This window comes from Eptatretus burgeri, chromosome 2 (assembly GCF_056783735.1).
Source record: "Eptatretus burgeri isolate ZD-2024b chromosome 2, Ebu_testis_v1, whole genome shotgun sequence".
NCBI classification, from domain to species: Eukaryota; Metazoa; Chordata; class Myxini; order Myxiniformes; family Myxinidae; genus Eptatretus; species Eptatretus burgeri.
In genome coordinates this window covers 3,348,812-3,369,536 of record NC_140962.1, presented here as the reverse complement: position 1 = coordinate 3,369,536, position 20,725 = coordinate 3,348,812, and the positions used below count along the sequence as shown (strand labels likewise).

Here is a 20,725-nt window from a genome sequence, read left to right as displayed (position 1 = left end):
TTTGACTTTAAGATTTTGGATCTTAGTTTTGACCCAGGAAACCCGTAATCCCAGCGGCTCCGACTCCTTATTCAGTACCTCGCGGACCCCAAAAGGATATCTAAAGTCTCCGCGAAGATGACTGCATCATCTGCGAAATAAAGGTCAGAGATCTTGACATTCCCAAACGATGCACTGCAGCTTGATCTCTCTGACATCCTCCCTAGAATCCAGTCCATACAAGTGCTGAAAAGTGTGGGGGCCAATACACACCCCCTGACGAACTCCAGTAACAACTGGAAATAAGTCAGAGATGGTACCACCACATCTCACAGCACTCTCAGTTCCAGAGTTGAGTTCAGACATATGATCGATCAGTTTTGTTGGCACCCCACGAAGACGAAGAATCCTCCAAAGGACATCCCAATTCACTGAATCGAACGCTTTACAGAGATCAACATCGGCTGCATTCGGTGAGGACCCGAAGAGCAAGGATACGGTCAATTGTTGACCTCTTTGGTGTAAAGCCTGACTGTTCTGGACGCTAGTGCTCAAGCAGATGGTGGCAAACCCTATCAAGAATTATCCGAGCAAAGACCTTGCCCAGCACTGAGAGCAGCGTCACCTCTCGGTAGTTGTTGCAGTCTTGGTGATCACCCTTCCCTTTCCAAAGAGGGACAACAAGGCCCCTCTTCCAGTCAGTTGGGATGATGCCTATGTTCCAAGTAGAACACAGAACTGCATGCAATGACACGAGTGCAGCATTTCCACTATCCTTGAAAAGTTCAGCATGGATGCCATAGATTCCTGGAGCTTTACCCCATTTCAACCGGTTCAGCGCAGCCTGTGTTTCCACAAGCGAAGGTGGACCACAGTTGATTGGAGGGTCAGCAACAGGGATTGTAACACTCCTGACGCCCAAATCGACAGCTGGTGGATCAGCCTGGTACAACCGCTCAAAGTAACCGGCCCAGCAGGCCTTCACTTTGGACTCCTCTGTCAAGAGCCTACCACCCTCTGCTCTACCCGCAGTACATCGAAGGATGGGCTTGGATGAACGCAATGCGCGAATTCCCCTGTAAGCGGGACGAGAATCCCTTGACCACAGGTGATGCTCTACCCTCTCACAGATTCCTTGCACATTGGACTCCTTGTCCACCCTGAGCACATGTACAGTTTTATGCCTCAGCTCCCTGAGCAGCTCAGCTCTGCCATTCAGCCTGGCCCTGCGACTCTGGTCAATGGTATCCAGTGTCCCTTGAGAGAAAAATTATTATTTTCCCTTTGGTGAGTTCCAAGACATCCACCGGCAACATCAAGGACGGTGGTCTTGAAGGCACTCCACAACTCTTCAGGACCTCCCAAAGCACCCAGACCCCCCAAATCTCCACTCAGCCTGTTCGCAAACTCCTCATCTACACTCTCATCCTTGAGCTTGCCAACATCCAGCCTAGGCTGGGATAGTACCATTCTCCTGGATTTAAGGTGCAACTTCAGAGTTGCTACAACAAGCCAGTGGTCAGTATTGATGAACTGAGCACTCCGGTAGACCCTGCAGTTCTGGATCATCCTCCAGCCACCATCAACGAGGACATGGTCAATCTCCTTTGCCACACTGCCAGCATTGGAATACCAAGTCCAACGATGAGCTTGTGGGTGCTGAAACCATGAACCGGCCACCCTCAGTCCATGACTTCTTGCAAAGTCAAGGAACTTAGTGCTATTCTGGCTCATTGTTCCTGACCCATGGGGACCAACACATGTCTCATTACCATCCCTTTCAGTTCCAGTCGATGCATTGAAATCCCTCAAGACTGGAAGTGTATCTCGTCTGGGGCATTGATCAACCATAGACTTGAGCGTGGCGTAGAATGCATCCTTCACAGTGAGATCATTCGCCTCATTCGGAGCATCAACAGAGACCAGGGAAATGACACCTAAGGAGTGACGAATCCTTTGTCTCATAATACGCTCGTTGACTGGTGTTACCTTAATTATCATTGGAGTCAGCTTAGTGGACACAGCTACAGCAACTCCTTGGGAATGGTAACCATCAGAGCGACCAGACCAATAGTAGGTGTAACCACCCACCATGATCTTGCCGCAATCCGGTCTCCGAACCTCAGAGAGAGCTGCAATACCGATGTCCAAATGCTTGAGCTCAGATGATAACAGAGGCAGGTGATCATCCTCTCTTAAGGCCCGGTCACACCTTGACGTTTTAGCCAGCGATGGCAACGTATTAAAATGTATGTAAAACGCTGGCTGACGTTGAACTTTTGATGTTTTTTTTTAAGATTCGGACGTATTCGTAACGAGTTGGTCGTATGCATAACATATTAGTAATGGACACAGAACGTTTCGTTGTGTTATAGATAACTTATACCAACGAATGCTGAACCTGTTGTCGGCCTACACAACCGATGCCCAACGATAGTCTAACTTCGACATAGCGCGTTGCACGCATCGCCGTCGATGTCGTGACGTAGCCTATTAAAAGGCTGACGCACAACGATTCGAATCATAACTGCCGTAGAAATGGAAGTGTCAACATCGCGGTCACACCTTGGCGATCTTGCCAGCGTATGCCGACCTAAGAAAAATGTGTCTAAAACGTTGGGGCACGTCAAATACGGTATGAGTAAGTTTGGTATACGTGAGTACAACGCTAAAGTACGCTATCATACGTCGTAGTAAGTAGAGTACGTCAAGAAATTTTAAACATGTTCAAAATTTTACGACATACTCGGCGTATGACACACGTTCCGCATGCGATGGGGATAAGTTTTACACACGATATGCGGACGCTTACACACGTCCACAAAGGCTACTTATAAGCTACTCATAAGTCGAAACACGTCGCGGTAATGTCTTTTTTACGCGAAACTTATTTCTAACTTGTGTTTGACGTGCTTTGAACCAATTCTTTACGTAGTCCCAACACACATCGACGTATGTAGACGTATTCCAATGACGTCTTCCGGTCGACAAAAAAAAAAATAAATGAACGTGTTTCTAGGTTACAACTGCCATATAAAGACGTGTTCCCAGCGGTTTTGGTAATTGGTATATAAAAATGGTGTTCATAAAATGGGAACCCAACAGTGTTTTCGAGTTCCTTTTTGAGTCGATGTCCATGTCAGCAGTATCAGTATCAGTATCAGTATTAGTATTAGTATTAGTATTAGTATTAGTATTAGTATTAGTATTAGTATTAGTAGTAGTTTGTTCATGTTGGCAGTAGTAGGTGAGTGTGAGGGGGAGGGTGTGGGTTATGATGGATCGTCCTTGCGTCCGCGTGTCCACGGGTAGGTTCATAGGCTGCCACTCAACGATTTAAATGGCTGCATCTCCACTATTGAAAGTAGACGCTTGCGCTCAATTATTGGATTTTTTTTACACTCAACGACTTTTAAACGGTACCACTCAGCTATTTTCATTGTTTACAATGAACGATTTAAATTGCTGTCACTCGCCTTTGTTTTTTGACGCTGAGGTTTTGAAATTTGAAGCGTTTCTTCTGAACGTGTTAAAACGCTCAAACTCGACTATTTTAAATAGACGCTGCCGATGGACAATTGGAATCGTAGCCAAGCTAGACATCGAAGTGTGAACATCCTCGTCATGCCGAAGAAAAGTCTGAAGAATGCTGCAAATAAGTGTCCTGGCCGTGGCCGTGGACGCTGACGCAAGGACGATCCATTATACCGACGTCTTTCAGCCTATGAGTGACTTAAAAGTAACGTCTGTCGATGTGTGGCAACGATCACGTAACGTGCCAACAACACGTTAATCATAGGTTAGAAATAAGTTTCAGGTATGCTAAACATTACCTCGGCGTGTCTCAACTTATGATTAACTTACAAGTAGCATGTGTTGACGTCTGTCAACGATCGCAGACCGTGCATACAACTTGTGGCCAGCGTAGCGGAACGTGTGAGTCATACGCCGGCATACGTCGTGAAATTTCAAGCATGAAAAAATTTGAGGACAACCAAAAAGTACAACGTTTAAAGCTAGCGTACAACGACGTATGGCAGTGTTTTTCAGCGTGCTCTCAATGTTATCAAAACTTACCCATAACGTATTCAACGTGTGCCAGCGTTTTAGAAAAAAAAATCAAAAATCGGCATACGTTGGCTAAAACGTCAAGGTGTGACCGGGCCTTCAGGGATAAGACATCCAGGCACCCACCCAAAGGGACCGCCTCAGGTTAACCCAAGGAGACCACCGTCTGGTGGACGACACCTCAGCATCACTCCGACACACTCTCCCGTAATCTGACCTGGGAATGCTACCCCGTGTTTTCCCTCCTATCATCAAAGATTGGGGGTCCCGAAGCCTTTGCCCCAATCCCGTCATCCGGTGAGCTGCTCTGCGAAGGGAAGCTGCACAGGAGGTACTCCCACGGACTGGGTTTTCAAATTTCTTTGCGTTTTGGGTTTTGCGGAATGAAGGGTTTTACGGTGGCCGGAGCGCAAATCCTGCCACCAACCTCGTAATAAGAAGTAACCCAACTGCAGGAGGACGTCCACAGACACAGTTGGGCACGAGATATGGATGGCCGTTGGCTCACAAGGAGCTCCTCCGCCCTTTGACAGGTTTTGTTTTTAATCCTGCTGGGTGTCAGCATTGCCATGTCATGGCACAAACATTGTCAGGTTTGGCACAAACTAAATATTACCCTCACCCCTCCCCCTCCCATGATGTTGGTGAGACAACTTTCGATTTATGCCTGTATATTAGATGTGGAATAGTGCAAGTGTTCTATCCACTGACCCCTGCCAGAGGGAGGGGGTATTGACACCATATTTCACCCCCATGGGAAGTGCATATTACTAGTGCAGTAATACCTCACTTAACATTTCCCCCATTGAACACTGATTCATTATCGAACTCTTGTTTTTTTTTTTTCCTGCAGAAAATTTCTACTTAAAAAAAATAATAAAAAATGAAGAAAGTCCATAACACACAGCACTTCCAAAGTAAATGCCCCCATCACCATTGTTTTCACTCCATGCACACACTGAGCCGACCAGCATTGTGTAGTAACTCCATCGTCGCGTTGCTGCAGGATGAGTCTCCTGACCCCCTCCCAATTCGGCTCTCACTGCTGTCATGTAGGAACAATATGAACAGAGTAGAAGTGATGGCAATTGTTCTTTTTATTGATGATTGTACATATTTTATGTTTTAGTTCATACTTACTGATGTTATTATAAATAAATTATTCTCTTTATTTATAAAATAACAAGTTTACCATGTGTATTATTATTAGCGCTATTACCGATACCCCCATGAAGCCCTCACATACCGCTCATGCGTAAGAGATCACGCTGTCAGGAACGCATCTCAGTGTAAACAGTGGTATTTCATCGCATTTTTGATTGGCGTTCTCTTTTCCAGAAATGTATCCTGAGTGCTATTACTGTATTGGAAATTCTCGAAGGTTTATAGATCCTCTGAGATTGATTAAAGAGTATATTTCAGAATAATATAAAAACATCACAACTTAAAAGAGGTTCAACAATGGCAAACATTTTTTTAAGCTTTTTGATGTGACTGCATAAATTATCTTGGGCTTATTGTGATTTGTCGCTTTCAGGAGGATACAATGGAGATGAATCCGCAGGAAAATGAAAGTCTTCTAATTGCAGGCCCAGAAGATGAAGATTTTTTGGAAGATGAAGCACGCATTATGGTACGTAAAACGAAGAGACCGCCAATATACTGTTGCATGGAGGTAGAGGATTAGCATGGTGTTGATATGTTTATACTGTACATGACATTCCGGTGGTTTCGCTGGGGAATTAAATTGAGGTGGAGTTAAGATGCATGGAATTGACGGTGAAACATGGTGGAGGAAATATGGTGCAAGGAACTGAACAAGGGGTAGCTCTGTAAGGGAGTGAATCAGGATGGCTTTTTAGAGGATTGCTAAAAGGTGATTTAATATGAGGCAACAATGAAGGGAATTGCATGTGGGGAGTCGATTGAGGAGTGTGCATGAATGGTAATGGTGGAAGTGAATGTGTGCAGAGAAACAGCTCAAAGGACTAGGAGGTTATTACATTGGAATAAAATGTGCTGGACTCTGACACTGTCACAGAGGAGTGTGGGTTTATGTATGGAAGAGATGGGTTTAGGTGGGAAAATATTCAGCAATGTATGGTGGGTTCAGTGTAAAAGCAAAATGCGATTAATATTTAGTGATTATTCCAATACCTGTGCTGAAATATTCGAGGGAAGGGGCAGAGAAGAAAGACATAGAGGAGATCATCAGAAACAGTGGAGATTGACAACCTTAAGGCCAGAATATATTCCAGTCAGAATATAGAAAGACCTCTTATTTTTGTTTTCTTGTAACTACCATTACGAAATAACAGGGCCTTGCAACTAAATACTACTACCACTTTTCATGTAACTCCCACCCAATACCCATTACAGCAATGTGGCAAATAATTTTTACTTATAGAATATTTTCGTTTGTGCTTTTTAGGGCAGATTTGAGTGAATGTGGTTTCAGGAGATTGTGCTTACATTTTAGGACTGGTAGGCCCAGCATACTTTGAGTGCATGAAAACCAGGACTACTAAACCCTGACATTGACAAATTTGGGGCGAAGCTTGAAGATTGCATTAATCTTGACTGTAAAAGTGAACTTGTATGTATGTATATATATATATATATATATATATATATATATATATATATATGTATGTGTATATATATATATATATATATATATATATATATATATATATATATATATATATATATATATATATATATATATATATATATACTAACAGGGATACCCGTGCTCCGCACAGGAATCCCATGGATGACGGCGGGTCTGAAGGAGTATATGTCACAGTTAATTGTAAAATTGTAGAGGCTGCCACCATTATTATTTTTTTTCATCACCACTATAATATTATATTTTCTCCACCATGTTTTTTTATGCAGAAGACTCGAGTTCAAAAATGTTAAGATTTATTGCCGCATCAGATAAAAAACCATAATGCCTCAACAATGTGAGGCTGGTTTCATCTCATCATTTGCGACTTAATTAATTCTCATTCTCAAGCAAATTCCGTTGGCCCCATGTCAATCGGCTGAACTTGAAAAATTAACGTTACTCAATCTTGTGATGACGTCATAATTCGGAAACCGGGAAGTCGGAAGTCATTGTCTTCAATTGACTGTAGCATTATTTTTTTCATTCTATTGCAAATGGCATTGGCCCCATGTCAATCGGCTGAACTTGAAAAATTAACATTACGCAATCAGGTGATGATGTCATAATTCGGAAACCGGGAAGTCGGAAGTCATTGTCTTCAATTGACTGTAGCATTATTTTTTCATTCTATTGCAAATGGCGTTGGCCCCATGTCAATCGGCTGAACTTGAAAAATTAACGTTACGAAATCAGGTGATGACGTCATAATTCGGAAACCGGAAGTTGGAAGTACAATTCTTTTACATCAGGACACTCCCGGGTACATGTTCTGTCAGCATGTGAAGTTTGGTGAGGATCAGTCCAGTACTTTTTGCGTGCATAGGTCACAGAGAAACACAGACACACAGACAGACACACTTTCAAATATATATATATATATATATATATATATATATATATATATATATATATATATATATATATACTTGTTTATTTGGTATACCACACGTACGCAAAGTGAAAAGCAGGGCTTAAGCGATTGGTTCATGTCTGTCTGTCTGTCTGTTCATCCATCTTATCTTTATGATCGAGGAACAACCTATTTAAATTGAATGTTATATTTTGAACTTGAATCAGAGCATGAATAGGAAGACAAGTCTGCTGTTTAACAGTACTTTGTCTCTGAATTTGTCCTAATCGCACGTGCTGAGAGGGGACTGAGATAATATTTGTAGTCTGTCTGTCTGCCTGCCAGTCAAACAAAATTGAAAGTCATTCAAAACAGGAAACTTGCTATTTTTAAGGAAGTTATAAAGGATACAAACAACAGGCACGAAGAACTAATGTACATGTTGGATAAGGTTATGTAATAGGCACTGCATAAAACGGCGGGAAAACCTGGAATTCATTTTTTTATACGGCTTTTACAATTCTTCTTTTTTAAAATCTACACTATATAAGTGGGTTTGCATATTTATATAAGCTTCAATAACTAACAAAACTACTGAACCAAATCCAACGAAATTTTGCATGTTGCCAAAGGGTACCCCAAGGATGGTTTCTGGTGGGATAGCATATCTGGGGGAGATGGTTCAAGGTGGGGGGAAGACCCCAATTCTCTCGATGTAAATGTTTATCGTATAGCACCCCCAGTTGTTGCCGGTATTACAAATCGTCTTCTTATATAAAGAAAGTTTAAACAACATTACTATGATGTTGAAATCTGAGAGAGAATAATTAGAACTTTTCAAAGTGTTTAATTTCACTCATTTGAAATGGAGGTTAAAACCAAAGTATCCAACACTGAGCTTCACAGTGAAGCAGAAGTGATTTTTTTTTTCGAGCACCTTATATAATAAGAAAGGTTGACTGATGAAGATGGGTGGCAGGATGGCCTCGAGGTACACACACCTGCCTCTTAGCTCTCTAGCCTGGGTTTGAATCTCAGCCTAGCTATAAATTGTCATCCCGGACTTTCACAGGGAGGTGTGTACAATCCTTTAATCGGCGTCCTGTCTGCTGGCATTAGTTGGTGGACGTTAATGATCCCACGGTGTCCTTTGTGAAGAATAGGCTAGCTATCGCTGCCCCCCTATCCAAATTCCAAATTTCTGTCCTAACATTCGTCAAACGTCAGGCCTGGCCAGCCAGTTCATGAAAGATTTGAGTTGAGCTTCCCCCGTCCAACCCCGCAAGGACATGGGAATAATTGTGGCTTTTAAAGAAGAAATCTTTTTAAGAAGAAGAAATCTTTTAAAGAAGAAATAAAGAAAGAAGAAAAAGAAAGAAATCTGTTTTTCATCTTGTCGTCTTTTGTATTACACTTTATTTTTTGCCCTTGTTACGCAGGGTTCACCTCATGATTTGTTTGGCCTTCCAAAGGTCACAGGCTGTACCATTATTTTTCTGCTCATAGTACCACAGATTACACATTTACTTTCCCAGTAATTCATGTTTTTTTCTTAGGTACATTCAGTAATTGATGTTTTCTTTTTGAAGTAACACAAAGCAACAAGTGAGGACTGAATGATCACGTTGACTGAAACTTTCGTGCATCATGGACTGACTCATTCTGGACAACCATACTATCTTACCTGTTAATGTCTGCCCTTCTCTAGAAGAATGACCATGGACCATTTTCTGACATAACGCTGCTGAAACAACGTCCTGCACACATGGCAGTGTTCCTCCAGTTTGTGATGAAGCAACATGACCCTGTACCCTTGGTAATAAACTCCTCATCATTGTTGCTGCATGCATTTCCTTCACTCTTCTCACATTCCCCTTCATTCTGAAATGTCGACTTTACTCTCCATCCATCGTTCTGTATTTGCCTTCTCTTCTCTCCCCACCACTTTAATTCCATCTTGATCGACCTTCCTGTTCATTTTGACCACCATTCCGATTAAGAACAGCACGTATCCTTAGTTACATGTCCATAGTTTTTTTTTCTGAAGTATCTCGGCGAATACAGCATAGGTACACATGCAATCCTGGATTGTTGTTTTTCAGCTCGTCGTAGGTGGACATCATGTTGACCTACTTTTTAAAGAACCACACAATAGGATGTCACATGGATTAAAGTATGGGAATGTCATTGCTCAGGGGAGGCTGTATTCAAAGCATGCAGAAAAACAGTCTGAGATGACACTGCCACCGAGTCGAGAATGGCTGCAATCGCATGAGCGTATATTATTCTGTTGAAACATTTGACATTGATGTTACAATTCCTCAAACTGTTGTGGCATTTCCATATGTAACTATTCTCATCAAATAACCATAAAAACGTCTCTGCCATTCCCTGCAGTCACTCTAGGGGCTAACTCACTGTCACGAGGGGTGTGGGATGCTACCATCGGCCCAGGCGAGTTGTGACTTGCCAAGTCTTTAAGAGGTTGGGCTGTCATGGTGCATACTTCAGTTGAGAGTTGAGATATGCAGGCAGGTTAGCCTCGACCTAGATGTAGCACACTTGCCTCTGAGCTATCTATAATATGTTTATCTGTTTGTTTGTTTTCTTCTTCTTCTATGTCTTATTTTGCTTCCTCGAGTTACTTCTTGTGTCCTTTTGATCCTTCACTGTCTCCCTTCATGACCCCACACACTTGAAGCGAAAAGCAGGATTTAGCAATTGGTTCACTTCTGTCTGTCTCTGCCTTTCTGTCTGTATGTCTACAAATGCCAGTTTATGATCGAGGAACAACTACAGTTCTAATTGAATGTTATATTTTGAACATCAACCGGGAAACAAGCATGTAGTTTAACAGCACTTTGGCTCTGAACTCGTTCCGATTGTGCATGCACGGAGAGGAGTGAGATAATGTTTTTTATAGTCTGTCTGCCTGTCTAGTCGTCAAACAAAACTGAAAATCATTCCAAACAGGAAACTTACTGTTTTTGTTGGACGCCATAAAGGACATAAACAACAGGTACGAATAACTCCTGCAACGTGTTAAATGGTGTAAAATGTGGTGTAAAAAACACTGCATCAACGGCGGTAAACTTGCAAAATTTGTTTTTCTTCTTCGACTTTTAAAATCGTTATTTTATTTCAATTGAATTAGAAATTTGAACACTGTAGAACACAAATGGACTCTTTGACACTTGCAGGACTCCAAGTCTAGCACTACTTGGACAAAATATTACGGCATTCTCCGTCATCACGACCAATCAAGTTTGCGCTCGTAGACCCTGCCCATGTCCTTGTTTCTCGTGACGGAATGGTGTAAAGTGTCCTATGAACTCTCTAGTTTCCTCATGTCACTTTACAGGTCCACCATCCTTCTCCATCCTATTCCCCCTTACCTTCTCCTCCCCCTCCCCTTCTTTCTCCCCAACACTTTATGGCTTTCTTTAATTCCCTGACACCTTCCTCATTTGTTTTCCCTCTTTGCAATATCTCCTATGTTTAGGTTTCTTTTATTTTGGCTTCCTTTTTGCCCTCTTTTGTTTAACTTCACCCCCCCCACCCCACATTTCTCTTCATTTCCCAATTTTTTGTGTTTAATATGTATTATTGTCCTCTCATTTTTGTTCCTTCCCTCTTCAGCCCCATCAATTCCTGTCTGGTTTTCCATCATCATTCACTGCCCTTTATTTCCTCTTTATCCTTTTATATCAGTTTATAATCTTCCCTTCATTTTCACTGACCATGACTCTTATTGTGTGCATGCGTGCAGCTCTTCTTTCTTTGTGATGACATTCTGAAAAATGATCAGCACAAATCCCAAGAAATACGGTCATTGTTCTTTAATCAGAATGCGGTAACTATGCTGCACCTATTCTTGTATAACCTTGTTCCTACTCGAGCCTTGAGAACATTATGGCCATTTTGGCCTGAACTGTCATTCCTTTAATTTCACTCCCCATTCTCTCTCACATTCAATCACTAAATCATGAATTTAAGACACATTTTTTCGACTTAAATCCTAACTTCACTGCTCCCAACTAATCTCAAACCTTTTTTTCTCTCATCCTCATTTTCATGCTTTGCTGTTAGCTTTTCAATTGCATTTTGTATCATCACTTATGTTTTATGTTTTTCTTGTCCTTCCTAATCCGTTCACCTCCTTCCACCACATCAGCCTGTTAGATCTTCTTTTCCTGAAGAGATCGAAATGCATCTACGTAAGTGTATCAGTTATGGAGAAATTTTAAAATGCAGGGTGGTATGAAAATGCTGCGCAGTTGGAGGGATGGTTTTTGAGATGCATTATGGACACATTCTATAATGTTTCCATGTAACATGTGCCTCCTCTTTTAATTCTTTCTTTGTTTGAATTCATCCTTCCATGTGAATAGATTATTTGGATTTTCACCCTTTGAAGGATTTATTTTTTGCTGAATTTGCTTTAAAGTGTATGTATATTAGGTGAATGTAAATCCCATTAAATGGGAGGGGAATGGCATTTGGAGGATTTGGGTCAGTGCCTGTGACTTTAAATGTGCTATTGCCAATATCTATACTGCTTTCCTTTGCAATATGGTAAACTAGCGATACCCGTGCACATGCATGGGATAGCAGTACAACATAGCTGGTAGCAGACGACAGACCGTACACGGGGAATGACAAAAATACGCATTGTGCAAAATGCAAGTGGTACTATGGAACGCCAAGACTTCCCAAACATTGTCGGCATGTCCGCTAAGTGCCATAGCAATTTCATAGGGATCGTGTGACGGCGAGCCGAGTTTTTAGTGTGCAAGCTTGGTATTATAATAGAGATATCAAACTCTGCAACACTTCAAATCAGTTTCTGTAATAAGACTGCAGTGCTATACCTATAGGCCGCCCATGGTCAGGCAACCCCCGACACACTCATTTTTTCCTATATTATATGCAGTTGGAAATTGTGTTTTTTTTCTTGCAAACAAGTTTTTAAATGCTTCGTCAAGGTCAGTGAAGTCGATCATGCCAATGAGTGAGATGCTAACAGGATACTCATAATCAATTTCCACATTAGTTGGGCCAAACGTCACTGGGTACTGACACCTCAATGAGCAATGCTGTCATTTCCTTTATATATTTGTTCAGTTTTTCCTGTCATAATGCTAATTGTGTTCCTTGTTCATGCTAAATGGGATGTTCAGGGTTTAAGTTTCTCTCAGTGGTAACACATCCAGTCTCCGGACCGGTTGTGCTTCATTGAGGAGCTGATGAGATCCTGGCTTTGCCTTCAAGACTGCTAAAAGTGGGGGGATAGTGCTCCCATTCCCATTTCAGGTTTTCCCCTGGATGCAGTGCCATGCTCCCTCCACTTCTGTGAACAAGATGGCCTAGCCAGCTGTGTATGACAGGGGCAACTGTCCTGATGATGGCCCAAACTGGTGAAGGAAGGTTCAGAGATCCACTGGCACCAGGCTGGGACCCCCCTTAGGACTCGGAGATGTTGGAGGTGGGCTTTTAGAGCTGCCTCACCGATTTTGGTCAGTTTCTCGACTCTTTTGAGCTCTGGCTGAGTGCCAATGCTGTGGGCTGTGGGGCTCTGGATGCCGAAAATATTCAACCTCTTCCTTCAGTGGTTGATCACACAATGCCAATGGGTCATTCTTCACTGTGGGTGGCCACATGCACTTTCGTCACTCCAGCTCCCATTAAGAAGTGGGCACAAGTGGAAATGCGATGACGGCTGGATGCCCACACGGTCTCGTGTGTACTGTGGGTAGTCAGCCTGTACCTCCGTTCTTTCTTCCATTATTTTACTGGATCTGGGATATTGATGATTTTGCAGAAATGCCAATGGATTGCTTTGCAGAAGTTGTGACTTTTTTGTGTGGTGTCCTTAGTCCTGGGCAATTATTATAAATGCTTTCTCCATCTCAATTAAGCTGCCCTCTTCTTAGACGCTCTAATGAGCCTTTTTAATCTATTCCCAGTTCCAAATCGGTCCACCATATCCACCTGTAAACCTGTAAACTTGATTTTTTTTAATGTTGAAGGCTATAGGCACGGACTGAATAGTCCTCGTCAAGGCCAAGCCTTAAATAAAAGAACTGCATTTATAGAAAAGTACGGAAAGAGAGAATAGTCTCAGAGTTTTTGAGGAAGTAAAAAAAATCTGTTTTTTGAAAAGGGGAAGGTCATAAGTGTTTGGGAAGATGTGAGAAGGTAAAGAGTTCCAGAGTTTGGCAGTGGAAGGGAAGAAACAAACGTCGTTACGGCCCACCGTTGAGTTGCCAATGGCCACACAATAATAATGTGATGTAGTGGCTTGTCGAGTATTCCTTGGTCTCGCTAATGGTGGAGGTACACAAGCAGCAAGTTCTTGCGAGCAGAAACCGAAGTAATATCTGTAGAAAAGAGAAAGAGAGCCTACTATGCGGCATAATTTGAGTGGGTCGAGTTTTGAGGTCACATTGGTGGAGTTGACAAGTCGAATAACTTTGTATTCAATTCTGTCCAGTAAGAATATGGAGCTGGAACCTCCCCAGATGAGAACAGGACTCCATACAAGGACGAATTAATCATTTATATAGGTGGAGCAACTGTTCAGAGGAGAAGAATCTTCGACATCTGAACAGGACTCCTAATTTCTTCGAGGCAGACTTAACTATTTGTGTAGTGTATGGATTCCAGGAAAAATTTGATGTGAGAGTGATACCTAGTAGGTTTATTGTATCACATGGTGTAATTCTTGAGCTTTCAAAGGAGATTGGATTGTTGAGAGGAGTTTTAGAGAGAGAGGAAGATGAGAAGAAATTGAGTTTTAGAATCATTAAACTTAACTTTATTACATTTGCCCCACTGGGAGATGTCCAAATCCGAATTTTAAGAGGTGGCTGTGATCAAATAAGATGTGGATCGAGTGAGGGAAGACGGGGCAGTTGGGAAAGAGATGAAGGAATGTAATGTTGAGTCATCAGCGTATGAGTGCATTTGGTTATTTGTGGAAGAAAGAATGTCATTGATAAAATGAAGGAAGAGTGTTGGAACCAGAATGGAACCCTGAGATACACCGCTGTTGATAGGGAAGGGGGGAGATGTTGAACCATCAACAATTATGGAGACAGAGCGGTTGTAGAGAAAGCTCGATATGAAAGAGCAGAGTGAAGGAAGAAAGCTGAAAGAGGGAAGTTTGGATATCAGACCCCAATGCTAAACTCTGTCAAAGGCTTTTGAGATATCAAGGCCTACAACAAAGGATTCCCCAAAGTCTCTCAAAAAAGAGGCCCAGACATTCGTAATGTAAGAAAGGATATCACCTGAAGATATTCCCTCGTGAAAGCCATATTCGTGGTCAGATAAAAGACTGTGAGATTCAACATGCTTGAGAAAATGGGAATTGAGAAGATATTGAAAGACGTTGGACACAGTAGAAGACAGTCGTCTTTCCAGGGAAAGTCAGAAAAGAAGTTTCGATGTCATGAAGTTTGATATGTCATGAACAACTGATATTTATGGCAGTGGGGCCCTAATTATAAAAACTGTGCATCTATCCTGCTTCACTTCTGCAACCAATGGCTGGAGGCATTATGTTTTCAGGTTGTCCCTGAGTACATCAGTCTGTTCTTTTTTTTATTTGTTCTTTTTTTCATCCATCCATCATCGTTTTTTTGTTTGCTTTGTTCCGATGAATGACTTGTGAACCACCAAAGGGATTTCAACCAAACTCTGCACAGGTATAGGCTGTACTACTACGAAGAACTGATTACATTTTGGTTTGAAAAGGTCTAAGGTCAAAGAGCATGTGTCCTTTAATTGAAAATATTTTTGTTCCCACAATAACTAGTGAACCATTGAAGGGATTTTGACCAAACTCGGAACAAGTATGGACGATAATAAAAATGATGAACTGGTTCAGTTTTTGGCTCAACAGGTCAAAGGTCATGTGCCATTTGAAAAAAAAAAATTTTGGACTATAACAAGATAGAAGCTTCTGATGTTGTCTCTCTTCAACTTATCTCTTCTCTCTCTCTCTCTCTCTCTCTCTCTCTCTCTCTCTCTCTCTCTCTCTCTCTCTCTCTCTCTCTCTCTCTCTCTCTCTCTCTCTGTCTCTCTCTGTCTCTCTCTCTCTCTCTCTCTCTCTCTCTCTCTCTGTCTCTCTCTGTCTCTCTCTCTCTCTCTCTCTCTCTCTCTCTCTCTCTCTCTCTCTCTCTCTCTCTCTCTCTCTCTCTCTCTCACTCTCTCTCTTCTCTCGTGCTCTTTCATCTGACCTTTACTTGAGATTAAACATAACAGTGGATTAATATCTAACAAGGGTAGAGGCATATCCATCGAGACATTAACATTAAATTGTATTTCTAGTTTGTCCTTCTTACAGATCATTTTCAGAGTAACCTGCTTCCTGTGAAACTCATAAAATTCAGGCTCACTGCTCTCCTCCTGCACTTATTTGTTCCGCATATCTTTTACCTGTGGAACCAACTTCCTCAGTCTCTTTATTCCCATTCGTCCATCCAGGATTGCCAAATGGCTGTTCACTACCACCTCAAGCCATCCCCGATCCATACTCGTAATATTTTCTACCCTCGTTTACCCTCCCCGGCCCTTTCCTTTCCAGGTTATTGTGTTTTCTTCCTTCTCCCTCACCCTCCTTTTTGGTCCATTGTTGTTTCATCTCTGATTTTTCCTTTCCTCCTCTTGCTGTGTTTGAGCTGCTTGTATCCAGTTTGTTATCCCCTTGTGTCCTCTTCCCCCTTCCCTTGATATCATATTTCCTCACCCATTCTTATTTCAAGTGTCTCTCTGCTGTGTCCCTCTACCCTGCTGTTGGTGTGTTTCCCCTTTTCCACTATATTCTTGTTATGTTGTGTTCTGGTCGATTCTGTGTTCTCCCTCTTCCATGAGTCTCTATTTTGTATACAGCACAATGACAATTGAATTTATTAATAAAAATTGTTGTTTTTAATCAAAATTCATATTTGAATTATTGCATATGAAATTGGTGAGTTATGTTTGTGTACACAATAATAATGACTTCATCTGAATTGGTTAATGAGTATAAATTATCTTGTTTAAAGCATGCCATGCCATAACATGAAGAACAATATATTTTACTCAATTGCATCTCAAAAATTATTTTTTCAGGCTTTCCATTCTGAGTGAGTCCTTCGGCTATTGTAGTTGGTAAATATTATTATAGTAGAGTTTTGTTGTCCCAATAGCGCTTAAACAGCTTAAGGCTACAAACACGAAATAGATTTGCACAAATAAACTGGTCTGATTCGTACACTAGGATATACATTTTTCATATTGACCTTTGATTGACCTTTAATGCACCATTTTGTATGCGTCCTGGAACCTTTAACGTGTTCCATTTTGACCTTGAATGTGTCCCGGAAGAAGGACTTGTAAGTGATGCAACTAAGTTTCCCAAGAAGCCTTTTTGCAAACTTCATCATGCAGACCTACTTACGCCCCGACATGACCAATTTTATTAATCAGGTCAGTGACATGATTTTGTAATTTGACCTGTTTCCATCCCTTTTCTTTCCCATTGAATCCCCCGTCTGTAAGCAACAGTTTTTGGTGAAATACGTTTTAAACTGCCCACATTGCAAGCAGCAAATTCACAGATTTATTCACCTGACCTGTGACTGCATGATGTAAATGGTGGGAGTGAAGTCGGCTTGTCTATATACAGTATCTGGTTTAACTTGAAAGTGCTGAAGCCATATTTCGTTAATGTCCTGAAGATTCATCATGCCAAACTATTTATTACCGTGGGCTTTTCATGTTTAACTGCCGATGGTGTAAACCTTTTAAAATTTCTGCAAGATCACCTCTTTGATGTTGACTCAGTTCTTCCTTTGCTGTTGACTCATCATGGCTGACACAACACTCAGTACTTTGCAGGAAACGTTTTGGTGAACTGTTTTGACCAGAAACCCGATTTAATGTTTTGGGGTTTTTTTGCAGTAAACGTACAATGCAAACATAAACTAAAGGAAAATGCTATACCAACAATATTGTGAGTGAAAAATCACTCCATCAGCAAACATTAGGCTGCACATTGCTCTCAGCAGCAGAATGCCTTGTATAAGTGTGAACAGTACCGTCGTACAGCTGACTTAACAACAAATGTGCAGAGAATGGAATGCTCTGAAGCCTAAACCTGGAAAAGCAAGTTTCAGTCTTTTAAAATCCTCAATTTACTAAAGTCCTAGTGATGTTAACAGATAACATAAAATACGAGGGAGTGAGAATTAGAAAAAAACATCTGACTTTTTCAGTCATTTGGCTTTCCTCTCAGCTGTCAAAGCATCCAAATGCAACAGAGACAATATGATGTTCTGCACTCTATAAGTCTATACCCAGGTATTCAATGTTGCAACAACATTGCATGTTAGATGGGTAGATCCTATAGAATTGTCATACTTGGTTACGAGTACAATAAGCCGATACATATAGTCCGACTTCTTAATTCACAATTTTTTTGAATTTAATATACACACTTTTCATGTGATAAATGAGCAACAGCTGACACGTTATGCAGTATTATGCAGCCATTCTGTCAGGGGGAACAACATTGTTGTCCATACCACGGTCTGATTTGGAATTATCGTTGCTCTAATTTGTCTCCAACTGATATGGCTCGAACTGATCGCCCTAAAAACCTGAGGTGACAGTCTTCTCATATTCCCTTCTTCCTATTTTATACTGGACTCCAAACCATTGTTATCCATTATGTGTACAAGATGTAATTATGTAAATGGTATTCCATATCGTTCAATTACAGGATGTACCTACCACCTTCAATGTCATCACTATGTTTATACCGGCATATAAGTTTTGTTTTGTATTTTTCATCCGTTTTTTGTACTGAATTGAAGTAAAAAAATGATGCAAGTAATAAAAACATTAAAAAAATGCAAAAGGATATAGGGATGCTCCTCCAAAAAGTATATAAAAAGGTCGGGATGGTCAGAAGAAACGTTCATGTGAAACCATCCCTACATTTGTCTGAATGATGGTTGTCCCAAGAAAAGACAAAGTTATAGTGTACACACACACACACACACACACACACACACACACACACACACACACACACACACACACACACACACACACACACACACACACACTTTGTGTCTTTTCTAGGGATAACCATTATTCAAAGACAGATGTAGGGATGGTGTCACATAATCATTTCTTGTGACCATCCGTACCTTGTTTACATACTTTTTGGAGGAACATCCCCACATAGTTTTGGTTTGAAAATTTTATTCTTGAGATTTGTGTTGCATGGAACACTAGCATCCCCCCACCTCCTCCCGCTTTCTGGGTGGAATGATATGGGTACAGACAGAAGGTGAATTTGAAGTGAGCACAATCTTTGCTGAAGCTAATTTCGTGACTAAATTCATGTAACGGTAATTTCTTGTTCTAAAGTGTTGCGCCAAGAGTATTTCATAGTGTGTACTTTGCAGACACACAACCCTCATAATATTACACCATTAACCACACCCATATAGATCTGATTGGTCCTTGGGAAAATATGTCTTGCAGCTCCTTCCCCATCAGCCTGATTGACAGTCATCGTCACACCCACCCCTCTGTTGCCTTCCTATTATCAAACAAAGGAATGCAGTTTTGTGTACTTTTTGTGGAATCTTTTCAAGTTAGTGAAACTATCATATCAGAGGATGTTGCACCAAGTAAAACTCTGTTGGATGGTACCAGTCATTGCCATTGAGGGTGGCAGCTCAGAAATACACCGTCTGAAGATTATTATTATTATTATCATTATTATTATGATGAACGAGAAGATTTTCCGGTGTTGACCAATCTTGGTTTTTTTTTTTGCTTTTTTTGCTTTTGCCATGGTCTGGAGTACTGAAAAGTGATCCCTGCCTAGACATTCAGCTGAACAGACCAGGTAGGCTCTCACATAGCCTAAGCGACGTTTTAGAGAAGATACTCCAACTTTAGTTTTGTATGTTGCAGGTGGGACCAATATTTTTTTCCACGCCATCCCTACGTCGATAGTACTAGTGCACTATCTGATAATTATTTATTCTCCATAGAAAATAGGAGAACCTAAATTTGGTGATTTGGGGTCTTTAAATTCATTGAAAAATACAACAAGCTGTTGAAATATCCACTGTCGCTTTCTTTGCTGCAATTCCTGAAGGCCCGGTAATGTTATTATCATCTCCATCAGTGCCAGGAAGGTCATGCATTTTGTCAGTTTCATTTCCATCACAGCTCTCGCTACTTTCCCTGTCAGGTCATGAGGGTTCAACAAAATGATAGGTGGTCAACCCACACCTTTCTTCCTCTATGCACCCAACACCCATCTTACAAATTCAGACATCATGTTGTAGCGGCGTCATTTTGCCTTCGATTTTATAATAGCTCGGTAAATATGCTTTAGCTCTGGTATGCCTGGTGTTGGCTTCATGGTTAGGGTGGCGGACTTGGGATCCTAGGGTCCTGATTTCAAATCCCGCTCAGCTGTTGAATTAATGCCAGGTGGGGTGAACTCAGCCTATCATCCTTCCGAGGTTGGCAAAATGAGTGCCAGCATGCTGGTATACTGTGTCGGAGTGGCGACCCATCCAGGATTGTGCCCAATAGCCAAGGAGACTGCTTAGGCAGCACCAACGCTCTGCACAGAGTGTGGTCCCAATCTCATCTCCTCCTTTTGTGGAATTTCCGGTACTGGGTGTCCCGGAAGAAGGACAAGTGGTTCAGACAGTGGTGCTTTGAATAAAGACAATTGACTTGGAATTTGAATGTCTCGGACATCTTTTCTTCCACACTAAATTGGTGACCCCGACGTAATCCAAATGGATAGACAAGGAGTTACAAGTGTGCAACCAGTAGCTGGCAATGATCAATCAGCTGTGCCCTTCCAGTCGCTCAACCAGCCTCATCCACGGCAGTGGTTTTGATAAACTGCCATCATTCTGGCCTAATGACCTGAACCTGTGGTTTACACAAATCAAAGCCCAATTCAACACCTGGAACATTACTGCCGAGTTTATGCAGTGCAAATACATTGTTGCCTCCTTGTCTCCAGAATATGTGACGGATGTGAGAGATATTTTACGACAACCTCCAACGAACAACCCGAACACGACTTTGAAGGCTGTGCTCAGAAATCACCCAACCCCCCC

The 20,725-nt window shown here is 41.5% G+C and overlaps 1 protein-coding gene across 5 annotated transcripts in view; it reads left to right on the top strand.

Moving 5' to 3' along the window:
- Positions 1–20,725, top strand: part of LOC147031275 (rho guanine nucleotide exchange factor 11-like) — a 149,361-nt gene that overhangs the window by 47,055 nt on the left and 81,581 nt on the right. For 4 of the 5 annotated variants that reach the window (XM_085860963.1, XM_085860928.1, XM_085860944.1 and 1 more), the window contains 4 exons: positions 5,585–5,680; positions 9,280–9,387; positions 11,341–11,424; positions 11,746–11,788. In XM_085860963.1, the coding sequence (XP_085717089.1) occupies positions 5,585–5,680; positions 9,280–9,387; positions 11,341–11,424; positions 11,746–11,788 (331 nt within the window). The remainder of the gene's footprint in view (positions 1–5,584; positions 5,681–9,279; positions 9,388–11,340; positions 11,425–11,745; positions 11,789–20,725) is intronic. The other variant, XM_085860954.1, reaches the window with a different exon arrangement.